Source organism: Suncus etruscus, chromosome 12, assembly GCF_024139225.1.
Source record: "Suncus etruscus isolate mSunEtr1 chromosome 12, mSunEtr1.pri.cur, whole genome shotgun sequence".
Lineage (NCBI taxonomy): Eukaryota > Metazoa > Chordata > Mammalia > Eulipotyphla > Soricidae > Suncus > Suncus etruscus.
Window position 1 is genome coordinate 42,818,403 of NC_064859.1, and position 21,995 is coordinate 42,840,397.

General features: G+C 37.8%; 1 protein-coding gene across 1 annotated transcript in view; it reads left to right on the forward strand.

The window, feature by feature from the left end:
- Positions 1–21,995, forward strand: part of LOC126024156 (guanine nucleotide-binding protein-like 3-like protein) — a 138,320-nt gene that overhangs the window by 91,421 nt on the left and 24,904 nt on the right. Inside the window, 1 exon segment of the mRNA XM_049784597.1 lies at positions 20,083–20,121. Coding sequence (XP_049640554.1) covers positions 20,083–20,121 — 39 coding nt within the window.

A 21,995-nucleotide genomic window follows, 5' to 3' on the forward strand; every position in this document is an offset into this window, starting at 1 on the left:
GAAGATAATAATTAAAGATTGATCTATACCTCACATTTTACACAAAAGTCAATTAAAAGAGGATCAAAGGCCTTGAGAGTAGACTTGAATCCATAAAGTTCATTGAGAAAAACATAGGCCGAACATTTCAAGACTTCGACTTCAAAGCAGTCTTCAATAATGGGATGCCAATGGTAAGGACCATAGAATCAAATTTGAATAAATGAGATTACATCAAACTAAAAAGTTTCTGCATGGCAAAAGAAATATAGGGTAAAATTAGGACATAGCTAACTGAATGGGAGAAAGTTTGTGCATTCACTACATCAGATTCAAGGGTTGATATATAGAATACACAAAGTACCGGTACTCACAAAAGTTAACTCTACAAAACCCAAAAACCCTATAAAAAGGGGTAGAAGAAATGAACAAAAACTTCTCTCATGAAGACCATTATATGGCCAACAGGCAAAAGAAAAAAATGCTCATCATCATTTATCATTAGAGAAATCCAAATCAAGACAACGATGAGATATCATCTTATACCAAATATATTGGGAATATCAAATATATTGGGAATAATTGGTGTTGGTGGGGATGTGGTGAGAAAAGAACTCTTATCCACTGCTTCAATGCTTGTAGGAATGTTGACTAATCCAAACGTTATGGAGAACAGTATGAAGGGTTCTTAGTAAACTAAGAATAGATGTGCCATATGATCCAATAGTCCTGATTTGGGGCACCTATCCATAGGATAGGAAAACCCTGATATAGAAGGATATATGCACACTGTTATTTACTGCAGTAATGAATAAAATATCTAAGACTTGGAATCAACCAAGATGTCTAAAAACAGATGAGTTGATCATGAAGATGTGTGTGTATATATATATACACATATACATATAATGGAATACTATATAGCTATAAAGAACGATGAAATCATAAAATTTTCTGCAACATGATGGAACTGGTAGTATGATACTAAATAATGTAAGTAATAAGGATAAATATAGAATATTATTTATATGTGATATTTAGAATAATTGTATGACAAAATGCAATGGTTAAAATGGCATTTGTCTCAAACACCCTTGCCTCAGAGAATAGCAAGGAGAAGGAAAGAACATGAGTGGAGGAGGAGAAACACCAAAATGAAGGGATGCAGGGCAGGGCCAAAAGGTCTCAGGAGCTTTTGGTGGTATTAAATAAAGGACAGGCTAATTAGCCAAACCAAAATATACAAGGCACTGACAGAATTTTACAAGAAAAAAACATCTAATCCCATAAAAAAATGGGGAGAAGAAATGAACAGACACTTTGTCAAAGAAGAAATACAAATGGACAAAAGGCATATGAAAAAATGCTCCACATCACTAAGTATCAGGGAGTTGCAAATCCAAACTATTATGAGGTACCATCTCATGCCACAAAGATTAGCACACATCATAAAGAATGAGAACAAGTAGTGCTGGCAGGGATGTGGAGAAAAAGGAACTCTTATTAACTGCTGGTGGGAATGCCATCCAGTTCAAACTTTATGGAAAGTGATATGGAGATTTCTCCAAAAACTGGAAACTGAAGTATTTCACTTCCAATCCCGCCACCAGTGTCAACTTTCATCCAGTATTCCAAAATGGGAAAATTTTTAATCATTTGAAAATTTTATGTATTCATAAATTTTGAGAAATATTGAGAAAAAATGTTGTGTTTATTTTCTTTGGCATGGTACATAAAGAGAAAATAAATGGGTTTCTTTCTTATGAAAGTCCTTGGTTGATAGTTCATTCTCTAATTTATTTTGAATTTTGTCTAAAACATATATTTTCCCACCATAATTTTATATTGGCTAGTACTCTGCAGAATAAATATTTTTCTATTTTCAGTATCTTTTCCATTCTTGATATTTCCAAAAACATCTCATAGGTAAAAGGAAAAATTATACTTACCCTTTGCACCCATTATCAGCTAGTTCAATGTTCATGGTGTGTTTTACTTTCACTTTTTGTTGGTGGAGGTACTTTAAAGAACCATGACATTCTCTGTGCAAACATCAACTTCATGACAGATCATTTATGTTCTACTCCTGATTAGGTCCCAGTCAATGCTCTCAATTTTCTAAGCTTTTTGGACCAATTATTATATACAAATCTGGATACTTGGTAGCTACAGATAGAATTCCCTTTGTTTTTAGTGAAACTGTGAGACAGAATCTTGTATACTTCAAACAGTAATTGGCTGTGTTTAGCTGCAAACCTCCTAATGTGCTAAGGAACACTCTGAAATTGAAGATCTTCACATTTCTCCTGTCTTACAGGAAGAATCCTGTGTATATCAGGACTTCAAGTAAAATTTTTCCTATTATCTGAAAATTACATCCAGGCAGTGTGCAGTAAAGGATTAACCTCATCCAGAGAAAAAAGTTAGCCTTGCTGCTAGGCTCCTAAGAGGTAACCCTTATTTTTTTTTATAACACCCTTCCTATAAGAATATCTATTTACCTGGGGCTTGGAACAGTTTTACCTAGTCTGTACTGACATAATGACACATAATAGCCTCAAACCACAGGTGTTAGTTTGATTTTTGGGAAGGTTAGGCCTAGATTAGGTATCTGTAGGTAATTCACTTTGATAAAGAACACCAGAGTTTGAGTGAATTACCCCTATTGGTCACATTGACACCCCAATAGTCACAATACTACAGACATATTCCTGCATACATTGGTCGCAAGAAATAAGTGATTTTTAAATACTCTCTGGATGAAGAAAACCAGAAGATAGTGCTTGAAACTTTCAACACTCTGCCCTCAGTTATTTTTTTTCCATTGCTGATTTCAGTTTTGATGTTTTGCTGCTATAACACTAGCTGAGTTTGCTGAGTCTTCCTAGTGTATTGTTGAATTTGTGGGCGGTGACTCAGGGGTTCTTGGCACTACAGGCATAACTTCTCTGAGAAATAAGACCTGGTACCATACCATCAAGCCATCAGATGTTTTTGCTACAGGACTTAATGAGTAGTGAGATGTTGAGATGGTACCATTAAGCATTATCATGTAGCTTTCCCCTGTCCACATCAGGAAGAATTGGAGAACTAGTTGGGTTTGGATGTCCCAGGTATGAGGAGATGTGGAATATATGTGCAATAAAATGCTGTTGTGAGAAACTGTGTATAAAGGGATTTTCAAGAGACTCACTTACAATAAATTGAGGGTGATGTGTGCTACAGCGATAGGAAACTACACCTGCCAAATGTTTTTGAATAGATCAGATCAGAAAAGAAGACTCTTAAGAGAGATTGGCATATATCTTCATAAAGTTTGGGGATAAATCTGAGCATAGAGTTCAATGCAGATTTCTTCTCTGACCTACATAGTTTTGAATGACAGAGCTGTTCTGAGTAGTTTTGTGACTATGCTTAACCCTTATGGCAAATCGTTTCAGCAGTCTCAATGAATCCAAGTGAAGGAAAAATAGTCTAGATGTGGTGTCAGGAACAGTAGAGTCTGAAAAACTGTTGAGAACAGAAGTGCTTTTCTAAATTCCAGAGAAGTCATGTTTATGATCCTTAGGCAGGCAGAAGGCAGATGTGGTTGCATGTATCTATAAAAATATCCCCAAGGAAAGAGAAAACTGTAGTACAGGAGACTGGGCACTTTGTTTGTGGCTGACTAGAGTTTGAACCCTGTCTCCTCATATGGTAGTGCGAGCCTTGCCAAGAGTGATTTCTGAGTGAAGAGCCATGAGTAAGCTCTGGGTACTACTGGGTGTGCCTCCCAACACACAGAGTTGGAACTTGGAGTGATCTTTAATTTCATCCCAAGAAAACCATCCACTTCCATGCAGAATTCACGGTATGACTTTGGGGGACTAGAAATAGAAAGACTTAAGTCTAACCCAAGGTAGCACTCAGGGTATACAAGATTATCTTGATCACTCCCATTTTAACGCACTACCCCACTCCCCTTTGGGTTTTGTGCAACATCTGGCTATGCTCAGAGCTTACTTTGTCTTCTGAGCTCAGAGATTACTCTCTTGACAGGCTCATAGAGCATATTGGGTTACCAGGAATAGAAGTGGGCTAGCCACTGGCAAGGCAATCATCTCTCTGTCTCTGTCTCTGTTTCTGAGCCCATCACATCCCCGTTTAGATAACAGAGGGACACCACTAAAGGGAGAGAGTAAAGATGTGTCATGAATAAGCATGTCTTCTTCACCATCTCGGGCTTTTCTTGCTATGTTCTTATGCAACTCTGAAAGATAAGACTTGCTCTGGAAAAAAATAGGAGGTTGATGTTCTGGCAATGCAGTGCTACTCAGACCCAGCAGTGCTCAGCAGTATACTTGACAGCATTCAAACAATTCTCTCTGATGAGCCCACTATTGAACTCAGCCCCAGATACTTGCTAAGTTTAAGTTCTGCCACTGAGACTGTCTCCTAGGAGACTGAAGTTTTAAACTAAAATGGACATACTCTTTAACTGAGTTTAATTGGAAAAGTATAGTATCTATAGTGTTCTAAAAATGGAAAGGGTGTTTAGTGTAAAGTCAGTGAAATGTGCCATAAATAAGATTTAAAATAAGCCACACATAAACAGAACTGAAATATTTTCTCTGTCACTAACACTTTCATATCTATAGATACATCTTTAGAGAAATCACTGTATCTATCAAATTCCTATTTATTTGTTTCTTTCATTTACCAATTCATATATCTATAACTTATACTTCATGGGATATGGTCTCTAAAGACCTCAATGGCCAGAGGTGCCAACACAAATATATAAGAACTTACATTTCTCTCAAAGCTTGACCACAAAGTAACAAACATCCCTCTTAAAATTTGGAAAAGATGAATAGATACTTCTTAGGAAAAGGCATGTAGATGAAAAATAGATATATGTAAAGGTGTTAAACATAGCTGATAGTCAAGAAAATGCAAATCAAAAGAAAATGAGTAGTCATCTAACACCAAGCAGAATGGTCTATATCAGAAATGTCTGGTAACAATAAGTGCTCATGGGACTTGGTGAACGGAATTGGTAGTGGAGTTGTTGACTGGGCATTTTTTTGAGAAATTATTTGAAGACTTGTAAAAAATGCACAACTTGAACTTCTTCATGACCTAGTATTTTTATTTCTTGGTATTTAGACTCAAAACATTCATCCCAAAGGCCTGTTCATACTTACGTATAACATTGTTTACAGTAGACAAGATCTGAAAACAATTGAAATCCCCATAACAGATAAGTTGGTAAAGAAAGTGTGGCTTATATGCACACTGTTCATATAAGTACTATTTATTCTCACAACTCAGTTATGATAAAAAATAAAATTTGGCATCTTGGTACAACTTGGATTGAATTAGAGGGTGTCAAGATGAAGTAAATCAGATAGTAAAATATTGGACAGCCTTGCTCATGCAGGGTATAAAGAAAAAACCCCAAAACAATAAAAGGTGATTAGACAGTCCCCAGAAGAAGCACATCTTGAGACATGTTAGATAGAACAGGGGACAGAGGCAGCTTAAAGGGTGGGTGGGGGTGAAGACATGGTAGAGGGGTCTTGACACAGTGGTGGAGAGGTGGCGTAGGAGTTCTGTACTATAAAAACGATGATTTCAGTACATTGTAAGATATTTTGAAATTCTTATTTCTGCTAGTAATTGAATATCATTAGTTTTATTTCTTCATTTGCCTTTCTATAATCTTTTGTTGAAGAATAAAAGATAAATTCCTAAGCACTATTCTCCTACAGTCTGACCCAGTCTTGTGAGCAGCATAATAGGTCAGATTTTTTCCTTTAAGATCACGGTTATTCTGAAGGCTTTTTTTAGAGCTCTGTCATCATCATGTACAGTGCGGTCAAGTGAGGCTGGCCAGAGAGGTAGCCAGGGAGATGGGTAATGAATTTTTTGCCTGAGTGAAAGGTTATTTATGAGGTTGTAAGTAATGCCTTGATCCCCATGGAATAAAGATCATGAAAGATTATACTCACTTTGGGAGGTACTCTTCTGATTACTTTTAAATATTGTCCTTGATATAAGAAAGTTTCTTAACTTTTATTTTATTTTTTTTCTTTTTTTTTTCTTTTTTTTATTTAAACACCTTGATTACATACATGATTGTGTTTGGGTTTCAGTCATAAAAGGAACACCACCCATCACCAGTGCAACATTCCCATCACCCAAGTCCCAAATCTCCCTCCTCCCCACCCAACCCCCGCCTGTACCCTAAACAGGCTCAACATTTCCCTCATACATTCTCAATATTAGGACAGTTCAAAATGTAGTTATTTCTCTAACTAAACTCATCACTCTTTGTGGTGAGCTTCCTGAGGTGAGCTGGAACTTCCAGCTCTTTTCTCTTTTGTGTCTGAAAATTATTATTACAAGGGTGTCTTTCATTTTTCTTAAAACCCATAGATGAGTGAGACCATTCTGCGTTTTTCTCTCTCTCTCTGACTTATTTCACTCAGCATAATAGATTCCATGTACATCCATGTATAGGAAAATTTCATGACTTCATCTCTCCTGACAGCTGCATAATATTCCATTGTGTATATGTACCACAGTTTCTTTAGCCATTCGTCTGTTGAAGGGCATCTTGGTTGTTTCCAGAGTCTTGCTATGGTAAATAGAGCTGCAATGAATATAGGTGTAAGGAAGGGGTTTTTGTATTGTATTTTTGTGTTCCTAGGGTATATTCCTAGGAGTGGTATAGCTGGATCATATGGGAGCTCGATTTCAAGTTTTTGGAGGAATCTCCATATCGCTTTCCATAAGGGTTGAACTAGACAGCATTCCCACCAGCAGTGGATAAGAGTTCCTTTCCACATCCCCGCCAACACTGTTTATTCTCATTCTTTGTGATGTGTGCCATTCTCTGGGGTGTGAGGTGGTATCTCATCGTTGTTTTGATTTGCATCTCCCTGATGATTAGTGATGTGGAACATTTTTTCATGTGTCTTTTGGCCATTTGTATTTCTTCTTTGTCAAAGTGTCTGTTCATTTCTTCTCCCCATTTTTTGATGGGGTTAGATGTTTTTTTCTTGTAAAGTTCTGTCAGTGCCTTGTATATTTTGGAGATTAGCCCCTTATCTGATGGGTATTGGGTGAATAGTTTCTCCCACTCAGTGGGTGGCTCTTGTATCCTGGGCACTATTTCCTTTGAGGTGCAGAAGCTTCTCAGCTTAATATATTCCCATCTGTTAATCTCTGCTTTCACTTGCTTGGAGAGTGCAGTTTCCTCCTTGAAGATGCCTGTAATGTCCTGTAGTGTTTTGCCTATGTGCTGTTCTATATATCTTATGGTTTTGGGGCTGATATCGAGGTCTTTAATCCATTTGGATTTTACCTTTGTACATGATGTTAGCTGGGGGTCTAAGTTTAATTTTTTGCAAGTGGCTATCCAATTGTGCCAACACCACTTGTTGAAGAGGCTTTCCCTGCTCCATTTAGGATTTCCTGCTCCTTTATCAAAAATTAGATGGTTGTATCTCTGGGGAACATTTTCTGAGTATTCAGGCCTATTCCACTGATCTGAGGACCTATCCTTATTCCAATACCATGCTGTTTTGATAACTGTTGCTTTGTAGTACAGTTTAAAGTTGGGAAAAGTAATTCCTCCCATATTCTTTTTCCCAATGATTGCTTTAGCTATTCGAGGGTGTTTATTGTTCCAAATGAATTTCAAAAGTGTCTGATCCACTTCTTTGAAGAATGTCATGGGTATCTTTAGAGGGATGGCATTAAATCTGTATAATGCCTTGGGGAGTATTGACATTTTGATGATGTTAATCCTGCCAATCCATGAGCAGGGTATGTGTTTCCATTTCCGTGTGTCCTCTCTTATTTCTTGGAGCAGAGTTTAATAGTTTTCTTTGTATAGGTCCTTCACATATTTAGTCAAGTTGATTCCAAGATATTTGAGTTTGTGTGGTACTATTGTGAATGGGGTTGTTTTCTTAATGTCCATTTCATCCTTATTACTATTGGTATATAGAAAGGCCATTGATTTTTGTGTGTTAATTTTGTAGCCTGCCACCTTGCTATATGAGTCTATTGTTTCTAGAAGCTTTTTGATAGAGTCTTTAGGGTTTTCTAAGTAGAGTATCATGTCATCTGCAAATAGTGAGAGCTTGACTTCTTCCTTTCCTATCTGGATTCCCTTGATATCCTTTTCTTGCCTAATCGCTATAGCAAGTACTTCCAGTGCTATGTTGAATAGGAGTGGTGAGAGAGGACAGCCTTGTCTTGTGCCAGAATTTAGAGGGAAGGCTTTCAGTTTTTCTCCATTGAGGATAATATTTGCCACTGGCTTGTGGTAGATGGCCTTCACTATATTGAGAAAGGTTCCCTCCATTCCCATCTTGCTGAGAGTTTTGATCAAGAATGGGTGTTGGACCTTCTCAAATGCTTTCTCTGCATCTATTGATATGATCATGTGGTTTTTATTTTTCTTGTTATTGATGTTGTGTATTATGTTGATAGATTTACGGATGTTAAACCAGCCTTGCATTCCTGGGATGAAACCTACTTGATCGTAGTGGATGATCTTCTTAACGAGGCATTGAATCCTATTTGCCAGGATTTTGTTGAGGATCTTTGCATCTGCATTCATCAGTGATATTGGTCTGTAATTTTCTTTTTTGGTAGCGTCTCTGTCTGGTTTAGGTATCAAGGTGATGTTGGCTTCATAAAAGCTATTTGGAAGTGTTTCTGTTTGTTCAATTTCATGAAAGAGTCTTGCCAAGATTGGCAGTAGTTCCTCTTGGAAAGTTTGATAGAATTCATTAGTGAATCCATCTGGACCTGGGCTTTTGTTTTTCAGCAGACATTTGATTACTGTTTTAATTTCATCATTGGTGATGGGGGTGTTTAGATATGCTACATCCTCTTCCTTCAACCGTGGAAGATTATAAGAGTCCAAGAATTTATCCATTTCTTCCAGGTTCTCATTTTTAGTGGCGTAGAGTTTTTTAAAGTAGTTTCTGATTACCCTTTGAATCTCTGTCATATCAGTAGTGATCTCTCCTTTTTCATTCCTGATACGAGTTATCAAGTTTCTCTCTCTCTCTTTCTTTGTTAGGTTTGCCAGTGGTCTATCAATCTTGTTTATTTTTTCAAAGAACCAACTTCTGCTTTCGTTGATCTTTCGGATTGTTTTTTGAGTTTCCACTTCGTTGATTTCTGCTCTCAGCTTTGTTATTTCCTTCTGTCTTCCTATTCTTGGGTCCTTTTGTTGAGCATTTTCTAGTTCTATTAGCTGTGTCATTAAGCTACTCAGGTAAGCTCCTTCTTCCTTCCTGATGTGTGCTTGCAAAGCTATAAATTTTCCTCTCAGTACTGCTTTTGCTGTGTCCCATAAGTTCTGAGAATTTGTGACTTTATTGTCATTTGTTTCCAGGAACCTTTTTATTTCCTCCTTGATTTCATCTCGGACCCACTGGTTATTGAGCATGAGGCTGTTTAACTTCCAGGTGTTAAAGTGTTTCTTCTGAGTCCCCTTGGAGTTCACAAATAATTTCAGAGCCTTGTGGTCAGCGAAGGTAGTCTGCAAAATTTCTATCCTCTTGATCTTATGGAGGTATGTTTTATGTGCCAGCATGTAGTCTATCCTGGAGAATGTCCCATGTACATTGGAGAAGAATGTGTATCCAGGTTTCTGGGGATGGAGTGTCCTATATATAACCACTAGGCCTCTTTCTTCCATTTCTCTCCTCAGGTCTAGTATATTCTTGTTGGGTTTCAGTCTGGTTGACCTGTCCAGTGTTGACAAAGCCGTGTTAAGGTCCCCCACAATTATTGTGTTGTTGTTGATATTATTTTTCAGATTTGTCAACAGTTGTATTAAATATTTTGCTGGCCCCTCATTCGGTGCATATATGTTTAGGAGAGTGAATTCTTCCTGCTCTACGTACCCCTTGATTAATATAAAATGTCCGTCTTTGTCCCTTACAACCTTCCTGAGTATAAAGTTTGCATTATCTGATATTATTATGGCCACTCCAGCTTTTTTATGGGTGTTGTTTGCTTGGATAACTTTTCTCCAGCCTTTTATTTTGAGTCTATGTTTGTTCTGACTATTCAGGTGCATTTCTTGTAGGCAGCAGAAGGTTGGATTGAGTTTTTTGATCCATTTAGCCACTCTGTGTCTCTTAACTGGTACATTTAGTCCATTGACGTTGAGAGAAAGAATTGTCCTGGGATTTAACGCCATCTTTATTTCAAAATTTGGTGTGTCTTTAGGGTAGTCTTGTCTTAGATTAGGTCTTTCAGTTTTTCTCTTAAGACTGGTTTTGTGTCTGTGAAGTTTCTGAGCTGTTTTTTGTCTGTGAAACCATGTATTCTTCCGTCAAACCGGAAAGTGAGTTTTGCTGGGTATAGTATTCTGGGTGAAGCATTCATTTCATTCAGTCTTGTCACAATATCCCACCACTGCTTTCTGGCATTGAGTGTTTCTGGTGACAGGTCTGCTGGAAATCTCAGGGAAGCTTGCTTGAACGTGATTTCCCCTTTTGATCTTGCTGTTTTCAGAATTCTGTCTCTATCTGTGGGATTTGTCATTGTGACTAGGATGTGTGTTGGGGTGGTTTTTCTGGGGTCTCTTTTGGTTGGTACTCTTCGGGCATGCAGGATTTGATCACATATATTCTTTAGCTCTGGAAGTTTCTCTTTAATGATGTTCTTGACCATTGATTCTTCCTGGAAATTTTCTTCCTGGGTCTCTGGGACTCCAATGATTCTTAAGTTGTTTCTGTTGATCTTATCATAGACTTCTATTTTCGTCTGTTCCCATTCTTTGACTAATTTTTCCATTGTCTGCTCATTTGCTTTAAGTTTTTTGTCCAATCTCTCCTGCTGTATGGAATTGTTATGTATCTCATCTTCCACAGCACCAAGTCTATTCTCAGCTTCTGATACCCTGTCCCAGAGCTTATCCATTTTGTCATTCACTTCGTTTACTGACTTTTTCAGTCCTGTTAGTTGACATGTTATTTCAGTTTGGAGTTTTGTCATTTCTGCCTTCATATTTTCTTGGTTCTTATTAGTGTTCTGTTCAACTCGATCAATGGTTTCTTGGAGTCTGTTGAGCACCTTCCATATTGCTAGTCTAAAGTCCTTATCTGAGAGTTTGATTAGTTGTTCAGTCATTATCTGGTCCTCAGTATTGTCATCTTCATTCTCTATGTCTGATGCTGGCCTGCGTTGTTTCCCCATTGTCACACTTGTATTGTGGGTTTTTCTACGTGTTGTGGTGGTATTCATTGTCTATATGATGTAGGCAGCACACTCCTCTGGCTCCTCCCTTTCTGGAAGGGCTGACTTGCCTCTAAGGGAGGAGAGTCCTCCGTGGATGAGGCCTCACACTGGGTCAAATCTTAGGCCCGAGCATGCAACAGAGAAGACAGTCCAGAGAGAAATGTTTGCTTCTGTGATATAGCGCCGTTCTTAGTGTGATTTTTCCTTCTTGTTGCAATGGAGTTCTTTCCTTAGAAAGAGTGCACGGCCGTGTAGCGAAGCAGAGCGGCCGTGCTCCTCTGAGCCTCTTTTGCCCCACTCGCAAGAGTTTCACGCAAGAGGACAGTAGACAGACATAGACAGGTCACACTCACAGTCTTTCACAGCTGAGCCCCACTGGGCCGGTGTACTTTTGCGGATTTTCCCCGCCTGGTGTCACACACAGGGAGCCAGCTTTTGCAAAGGTTAGCCGGTTTTTATGCTCTGAAGTCCCTCCCTGAAAATGGCGTCTGGGCAAGCGAGGTTTCTGGAGCCTCTTTTTGCCCCACTCGCAAGAGTTTCACGCAAGAGGACAGTAGACAGACATAGACAGGTCACACTCACAGTCTTTCACAGCTGAGCCCCACTGGGCCGGTGTACTTTTGCGGATTTTCCCCGCCTGGTGTCACACACAGGGAGCCAGCTTTTGCAAAGGATAGCCAGTTTTTATGCTCTGAAGTCCCTCCCTGAAAATGGCGTCTGGGCAAGCGAGGTTTCTGGAGCCTCTTTTTGTCCCACTCGCAAGAGTTTCACGCAAGAGGACAGTAGACAGATATAGACAGGTCACACTCACAGTCTTTCACAGCTGAGCCCCACTGGGCCGGTGTACTTTTGCGGATTTTCCCCGCCTGGTGTCACACACAGGGAGCCAGCTTTTGCAAAGGTTAGCCGGTTTTTATGCTCTGAAGTCCCTCCCTGAAAATGGCGTCTGGGCAAGCGAGGTTTCTGGAGCCTCTTTTTGCCCCACTCGCAAGAGTTTCACGCAAGAGGACAGTAGACAGACATAGACAGGTCACACTCACAGTCTTTCACAGCTGAGCCCCACTGGGCCGGTGTACTTTTGCGGATTTTCCCCGCCTGGTGTCACACACAGGGAGCCAGCTTTTGCAAAGGATAGCCGGTTTTTATGCTCTGAAGTCCCTCCCTGAAAATGGCGTCTGGGCAAGCGAGGTTTCTGGAGCCTCTTTTTGCCCCACTCGCAAGAGTTTCACGCAAGAGGACAGTAGACAGACATAGACAGGTCACACTCACAGTCTTTCACAGCTGAGCCCCAGTGGGCCGGTTTTCTTTTGCGGATTTTCCCCGCCTGGTGTCACACACAGGGAGCCAGCTTTTGCAAAGGTTAGCCGGTTTTTATGCTCTGAAGTCCCTCCCTGAAAATGGCGTCTGGGCAAGCGAGGTTTCTGGAGCCTCTTTTTGCCCCACTCGCAAGAGTTTCACGCGAGAGGACAGTAGACAGACATAGACAGGTCACACTCACAGTCTTTCACAGCTGAGCCCCACTGGGCCGGTGTACTTTTGCGGATTTTCCCCGCCTGGTGTCACACACAGGGAGCCAGCTTTTGCAAAGGTTAGCCGGTTTTTATGCTCTGAAGTCCCTCCCTGAAAATGGCGTCTGGGCAAGCGAGGTTTCTGGAGCCTCTTTTTGCCCCACTCGCAAGAGTTTCACGCAAGAGGACAGTAGACAGACATAGACAGGTCACACTCACAGTCTTTCACAGCTGAGCCCCACTGGGCCGGTGTACTTTCGCGGATTTTCCCCGCCTGGTGTCACACACAGGGAGCCAGCTTTTGCAAAGGTTAGCCGGTTTTTATGCTCTGAAGTCCCTCCCTGAAAATGTTTCTTAACTTTTAAACAAGTTTCACTCATTAATGACTGAGGTTATATTTGAGATCCCAGGTATATTCATTTTCTAAAATACCTTTTAAAGATAATACAGATAAAGCAACTTTCTTTCTTTTCTTTCTTTTTCTTTTTCTTCTTTCTTCCGTTTTTTCTTTCTTCGTTTTTCTTTCTCTTCCTTCCTTCCTTCCTTCCTTCCTTCCTTCCTTCCTTCCTTCCTTCCTTCCTTCCTTCCTTCCTTCCTTCCTTCCTTCCTTCCTTCCTTCCTTCCTTCCTTCCTTCCTTCCTTCCTTTCTTTCTTTCTTTCTTTCTTTCTTTCTTTCTTTCTTTCTTTCTTTCTTTCTTTCTTTCTTTCTTTCTTTCTTTCTTTCTTTCTTTCATTCCTTCTCTTTCTTTCCTTCCTTCTTTCCTTCCTTCTTTCCTTCCTTCTTTCCTCCATTCCTCCCTTCCTTCCTTCCTTCCTTCCTTCCTTCCCTCCCTCCCTCCCTCTTTCTTTCTTTCTTTCTTTCTTTCTTTCTTTCTTTCTTTCTTTCTTTCTTTCTTTCTTTCTTTCTTTCTTTCTTTCTTTCTTTCTTTCTTTCTTTCTTTCTTTCTTTCTTCCTTTCTTTCTTACTTTCTTTCTTTCTTCCTTCCTTCCTTCCTTCCTTCCTTCCTTCCTTCCTTCCTTCCTTCCTTCCTTCCTTCCTTCCTTCCTTCCTTGCTTCCTTCCTTCCTTCCTTCCTTCCTTCCTTCCTTCCTTCCTTCCTTCCTTCCTTCCTTCCTTCCTTCCTTCCTTTCTTTCTTTCTTTCTTTCTTTCTTTCTTTCTTTCTTTCTTTCTTTCTTTCTTTCTTTCTTTCTTTCTTTCTTTCTTTCTTTCTTTCTTTCTTTCTTTCTTTCTTTCTTCTCTTTCTTCTTATGCTGATATTAGATCAAATTGTCTACTAGACACTGAAATTTCTGACATCTGTTATGAGCTGAGATATGTAATTATGGAAGCAGCAGAAACATTTTGCTTCTAGATCTGCCCTATTTTGAGCCTGTCACATAAACAGGCATGGACTTAGCTCCAGCAGAGTCATAGGACTCATGGGTGGGATCGTTTCCTTATAGACTTTGGTTACCCATTCTCAAATAAGAAATCATAGAAAAATCATCTCATCTTCACAGTTGGAGAGAAATGCTGTACTCATTAAATCAGGCCAAGGACTGAGCCACAGTGGGAACTAAAGTGCTTCTTTCAAAGCTGCAGTGTCCCCAAGTCAGAGTAAAGGGCATCATCAGAGAAAACTCACATAAAGGCTAATGAAGACCTTCTAGAAAGCAGTTGTAGGAATACTTAGAAATACTTCCTTTCTGCCAGTGCTTCATCTAAACTCTGCTGTTCTTTGTGCTTTCCTCCTACCTGCCACCAACCTACTAAGCTTAAATCAGGGAGCAGTCGAATTGAAGCTGGCAGAGTTTATCACCACCTTCTTTCTCCCTTTCACCTTCAGGATACCATGGTGGAATCAGTGTTTCTTACCAACAGGAAGAAAAACCTGCCTGTAGATAGTACCTTTCAATGTCTTGAGAGTTCTTGCTGACCACTGCTTCTCTGCACCTGTAATTGTTGGTTTCTTTAGCAATTGACATCAGACACTAATATCCATGATGGTCAAAGTTCTGTCTAACTTCATGTTTTTTTTATTTTATTTGTTTGCTTCTGCCCTCCCTCTCCCATACTCTCAGTGTTTAGCATAGCTTTTGAATTGTCACTGAAATTCCACTACTTGTTTGGGAGCATTAAAGATCATCTGTAGATAATAAGGAAAAATTTTGCTAAACTTGAAGGTCTTTCCTTATTTGCTATTTTTTTTATTGAACAGACATGATGAGCACTTCAATAGTAAAAATGTCTAGATGTTCTCTATACAGCAAAGAACAAGTTGAAGACCAGAAAATTCTCCTTGATTTCCTCTAGTAAAAAAACAGGAATTATTTGTTTGTTTCTTCGTTTATGTTTTGGGGTCACACCCAGTGGCACTAAGCTTTACTTGTGACTACACTCAGAAATTATTCCTCGCAGGTTCAGAGTATCAACCATATGGGATGCCAGGGAAAGAACCCTAGGTCATCCACATAAAAGGCAAATACGGTATCACTCTAGCCTCAGAACAGGATTTATTTCTTACAAGTGATATTTACATATGCTTAAGGTACGCATTTTCTGCTGATTTTGATACTATAAAATGAAATCAATAACCAAGTAATTAACATACCCCTTAGTTTGCTTACTTATCTTTGTGTGTGTGGTAAGAACTTCTGAGATTTATTTGCTAAGCAAATTATAATTATTGTATTCTGATGCATTATGTCTTCAGAACATATTTATTTTTATATATTTATTTATTTCTCTTTTAGGGGAGTATGGCCACTCATGGCAATGCTCAGAGTTTACTCCAGTCTATGTGCTCAGCAATCACATCTGGTGGGGATGAAGGGGACCATATAGGATGCTGAAGATCAAATCTGATTTTCCGTACACAAGGCAAGTGCCCTATTCTCTGTGTCTCCAGAAATTATTTCCTTTGTAACTAAATGCTTGTAGCCTTTGATCATCAATCCCTATTTTACTGCCTCATTCCACCAGATCAAGCAAATACCATTCTACTCTGTTATTATGAGTTTGATTTTTCTATTATCCTCAGTGTAACATATATCTATATATCTATATATCTATATATACATGTATATATATTGCATATATAGGTTTAGATCTATTCCATCTCATCCATTACCTTATAGCTTCATTCTTGGAAATTTGTAGATATATGTGATATATGTGTGTGCATGTGAATGGGTATGAATGGATCATAATTGGTAAATGTCAATGAGTGTGACAGTAATCCAATAAATCTTTGTTTTCAAAAGTAGTGGCATATTTAGCTCATGATCTTAAAATTTCTATTCTCTATTTTATATTTTATTTTATTTTAATGGATTTTGGGCCACACATGGTTATGCTCAGGGTTTACTCCTGACAATGGGCTCAGAAATCACTCCTGGCTTAGGGGACCATATGGGATGCTGGGTGATCATACCATGGTTAGTTCTGGATCAGCCATGTGTAAGACAAATGCCCTACAGTTGCACCATCACTCCAGTTCTATTCTCTATTCTATTCTCTATTTAAAATGCTGGACAGATGTTACCTTGTTAGAATTATGAAAGTTGCATCAAGGTATACTTTTTCATTTTATCACTATTTGGAGATAATATCTAGGTTGTTCATACAAATTCTTTCAACCAGAGAACAGGATGTTCATATAAAAATCAAGTTGCCAATAAATTGATTAAACAACTTGTCACTACTGGTCACTAAAATGGACTGATTCTTTCTGTAAACCTTATCTTCTCTTTGAAAGAAAATACTGGAATATGTACTAAAAGACTGAGAAGGAAATCATGTTCAATGAAAACTTTCATTTCCATTGTGGGAAAGAAAAACAGGTTTTCTTTTTTCAGAAACTTATAAGATATCATATTCGTAGGCTCTGTCAAATATATTTTACAACTGTGAAGTTCAGTTCATAAAATATCTTTTAAACCCAATTTTTCTCCTGCCAAAATGGGGCTTGAGAAAACTCTAAATGAGTCAGATATTATATTTTCAAAGCCTGAAATAAAAAAATAGGTTAAGATGGGTGAATTTTAAGCTAAGATGAATTTTTCAGAGTGACCTTGAAATGTAACATCCTAACAATTTTAGAATTCTTTGAGCAAGAGGCAATATTACAACTTGACAAAATATATGTGGCTCAGGAAGGGGAAATAGAAAATTTAAAACCAAATTATCTCTCTGTGGGTAATTTCTTCATTTTCTTGCTCTTGTTTATCATTAGAGTGAGGGAAAGGGACAGATTAGAAAAAGATAATATGGTTTTTATATGAGATGCTGCAGGTCAATTGATAGCTGGATTCCCTAATTTGTCAAAGAGAAGTTAGTCTATAAAGTAATTAAGAAATGGCATGTTGTTTTATATAAAAATTATTTGAATTTCTTGGTTCTTTCTGTCAGTTTTTCATAGTTTCCCTAATGAGAATTTAGAAATATGCTAAAGCATAGTTACTAAACAGTCACCATGTGCTTAATCTCATATGTATAGTGATTCTTCTCTTAGCAAGCTACAGTCTATAAATTTTACATAATAGTTTTTACTATTTGGAGGCATAAATATATTCCTTTGGAACTTTGATTAATTGCAAATTCCTCCCACAGAAAATGAATGCATATGGTTTATCAGGATAGACTGATCAGCTATAGATACCAACCCAAATAATATAAAAGAGAAAGTTATTGATTAGATTATAAAAGCCATGGATTTTTAAGAAAGTAATCATGAACTTAGAGGATTGTGAGGATCCAAGAAGAAAAGTGAAAGCATAGCAATAGCTTTGGGGATGAGTACTCTTTTTAGGATGCTTCTATTAACATTTGTAATATTTTTAAAATTTGTATTTGCTGCTATCAATGCAAGAGATAATTTCCAGTTTTTCTTGCCATCTTTTGAACACTGGAAAAAGAATTAAACCCTAAGATAAATCATCTAACTGAATAACATTAGACTATTTCCTCTTGGTAGAGATTACAAACTTTAGAATAATAATGTCTATTGAGGATGAGAACAGTAACTCCCCAGTTGATTCAAAGTGTAAGATGAAAAATGATTGGGTATCGATTCTGTTGTCGTTGGCTTTGGATTTCGTACCTAAGTCTGATCATTTTTTATTTCTACTCAATGTTCATATGACTGTTTGGTCTTGGTACCTTCCATTATTTTTCCCTCAGTTTGTGAGGCGGAACAAGATGGTTCAAGTTATGGGGTTCTGTTTGAAGGAAAGAAGAAAAATGGGGGGGGGTAAACCAAACAAGCAAAAAATGGGAGGAGTCCTTCTAGAGGTTATAAATATAGGTTTAAGGGAAGAAAGGGAAAAAGGAAGCAAAGCATAACAACAATGCAAATAAAATCAAACTAAAAACCCGAAAAGCACAACAGCAATAAAGACAACAACCAAACAATAATTCAGGTTCCAAAAAAAGAAAAACAAAATAGATCACAAATATATAGATCAAAACAAAGCAAAACAAAACAAAAAAAAGCAAAAAACAATAACAATAAAAATTAATTTGTGCTTTTTATTTGCATAGTCACAGTAAATATTCTGCCCTTGAAACATAATGTCATGTGAATATCTCCAGCCTCCATACCTGTTCTTTTACTCTCCCTTAGGTTCTTTTCTGGTGTCTGGAAATTATCCACTCAGTCATGGATGATGAGATCAGGCTTCTGTAACTAGAGTTCTTGGTATTTACACAGGTATAGGATGAAGCCTAGGATGGAGTCTTTCCTTAGGGTTCCAGAAGTTTTGTTCCATCACTGTTGCTTAAATCAGTCTTCTGTAGTTGGTGGTCGTGGTTTTTGCACCAATCCTAGGTTGAAGCCTCAGATGGACTCTTTAATTAGACAGAGAGGGGACCACTTGTACTAGCAGCTGGGGGTGGCAAAGGAGGAGGATATGGGATGCATGCTGGGAAAGGGGGAGGAGGGAGGACAACATTGGTGGTGGGAAAGCCCTGATTCAATGTCACTATATACCTAAAATTTTACTGTGAATGATTTGTAATCAAATTTTCTCAAAATAAAAATTATTATAAAAAAGAATTAGTAAATAAAGGGAAAGTAAAAAGATGGAAATGAAGATATGGAGTAGATAAATAATGATGAACATCTTCTGTACTTGAGAATGTAGCATTAGCAACTGCTAAACTCATGAATTATAATAAATTTTACCTAAGAGAAATGTAGTTATCTGGAAGCCAGAGAGAGTCTAAGGATTATAGGGGCACATACTTTGCATGTATGAGAATTTGGTTCCAAATTTAGCTTTTTGTGATCCTCTACTCTTACCCCTAATTTTCATTGAATTTAGCCCTCCAAAGTTCTACAAGGGAGGCCCTGGTTTCTTTGGCACTTGAAGCCTGCATTCTACTATTGATGGAACATCACAGACGTGATTCTAGGGTGCCCTGCATACTGTTTGAGAACACTCATCCCCCAAAATATTTTTCAGATACTTATTTTAATTTGTAATGTAGACTTAATGGAGAGAGCTTTTTAGATGGGCCTAGAAGAAGGCTACCATTTGTGTCATTTGCTCTCCTAAACTAAGAACTCATAAGAAGAAAGGTAAATATTTTTTACATTTTATTCTATGATTGTGCTCAGGGCTTACGACTGGTTCTTTGCTCAGAAATCAATTCTGACAGTCCTTAGGCAACAGTATCCGATGCCTAGGAGCTAGCCCTGGATGATTATATGCAAGAAAATCTTCCCTAAAAAATTCCCTTCTCTTAATTAAGAGTCATTGACCTTCTTTTTTAGATTATTCATGACACATTATGCTAGGGTTGGTGGAAGTAGTTGTTTCAAATTTCACTCCAAGGGACCTTGAGAGATAGTTGAGAGTGTAAGGCTTGTACTTTGCATGTTATGACTCTGGTTCAAATCTTAGCATTCCATATGGTCCCCCAAGTGATCCCTGAACATCACTATGTGTGCCCCCAAAGAAAACAAAACAAACAAAAAACAAAGCTCCCAAGTTTGTGAACTCATGATTAGAAAGAAAAACAATAGACTGAAGCAATGATCTTTGGAAAATATAAATACACGGAGAAATTCTTAGCTTAGAATATTAACCTTTTGTGTAAGGCATTATCTCTATTATAATGAATTTTTTTCAGCAGCATGCATTGATGCTCAAGACTTATTCCTTTCTACACTCAAGATCACTTAGAGTGGGACTCAGGGGATTGAACCTGAGTGGTACTGTGAATTAAACCTAGGTGTGACAGAAAAATATTAACACTCTGCTCACCTTTCTGGCTCTTTTTCTCATGCTTTTATATTGGCTCTTGAGTACATGGGTTCTTGGAAACATCAACTTGTTTATGTGTATGTTTTAGGAACTGATGGCTACCAGAGGGACCTGAACTTTACTGCAGGTAGTTTGACTGAACAATGATGTCCTACTAGAAGATGATCACAAGATGATATCTAGAGAAAAAAATCTGGATGAAGAACTAGGGCTTAAGAAGAACGTGTGTGTCTGCTCTCCTAGCTTCAGGGCTAGAATGTAAGGGGAGAGAGCAGCGACAATGAGTTGGAAAACTTATGCCGTTGTAAACATGTAAACATCAGAGGGCTTAAGCAGCTGCCTGTAAGTTAAGATCTGAGGTTCTCTGATAGAGCCTTATTGGCACTGACAGAGAAGTACTAAAATAGACAAACTGCCCTGTACTTTCCAAGCCCTAATAGAAAGGGAAAACATAGCCACAACAACCCCCATAATTGGCAGATCCCAATTTAGGAAACAATCATAAGGATGTTGAGCTTATTGATTTAACTGCCAAGTTTCAGCAAAAAGTCTGGTAACTTATATAGTCATGGATAATGGGACTAGATGATGCCGACAATGGATTTTTCTCTTTGTCAAGAAGCCAAGGATTGAGGACTCTCAGTACACATTTTACCTACTGGGAGCTGGTGCTTGCCTTTTGGGATGGTGGATTCAATGGGTTCACTTTGTTGTAGACTGACCATTATAGGCTGTTTTGATGCTTAGTTTTGACAAACCTTGAAAATTGTAAGAAATGTAAAAATATGATTATTTATAACAAAGATGTTTAAATTATTTATAATAAAAATGTAATACATTATTTAGGATTCAAATGCATAGCAGACATCGTTGAAGGGGAGATATATTTAAGTAAAAAAATAGTACAGCTCTAAAATGATTTCTTATCTTTCATAATTTATTACTTATTTAATCTATAACCCAGAATCTTAAAATCTTTATGGAGTGTCCCCAGTAATGGGGATAGAACTTGTTCCCTTGACGTGCAAAGCATGAACTTAACACTATCTTCCTGACATTGATTTGTTTGTTTATTTAGTTTTGTGGCCAGGCCCAGCAATGTTCAGGCTACTCCTGTATTTGCACTCAGAAATTACTCTTGGTACTACTCAGGAGACCAAATGGGATGCCAGATATTGAACTGGGTTGATCTTGTACAAGTGAGCACCCTACCTGCTGTACTTTTGCTCTGTCCTATCCTGCTATAGATTTTTTTAATGTACCAACTATATAACTTTCAGTTTCTTTTGAATTTCAGTGTATAGTAAATATTCGATAGAAATACTGTAAGCAGAGGCATTGTTTTACTTTACTCATTTTTATGATTTGACAACCTATATAGAGAATTCTGAATGTGTATAATATTTTAACAGCAATTTTGTACTTGTTCCAAATTCCACTGAGTTACTTGTAAGATTCTGATATAACATTCTAATTGTATTTGATTTTCAGGAATCTATCCCATTCTCAACAAAAGTTAGAACTTTTGTTGTTGTTTTTTCAATCACAGAAGGGTAACTTCAAAATGTCAGCTTATTTTTGTAAAATGTAAAATAAGATATATATTTTAATTTAGTCCTCAGCTACACAATTTTGAGAATGATCATTAAGGCAACAGTTTCAGGGTATAAAAGTAAGCTAGATATTATTTCTTGCCCAAGAGATTCCCAAAATTACAATTTTGCCAGTAATAAATGAATGGAGATATTTTTTGTGTGTAAGTACATGCAATATTCAGGACTTAGGTGAGCTATAATGTCAACCCAAAAGATCATGTTTGATCCAGTTTTTATTGGTAAACTGCCTGGGGATTGACTTTATATGACAGTAGGTAACTTTCTTTGAATAATTCTTAAAAATTCCTCACCTCCTTGTCACCATTAAACTAGCTACTTTCAAATAGTACAATATCTGATCTATCAAATTAAACAATGGACTGTCTGAGATTTAGTTTTTGTGGTG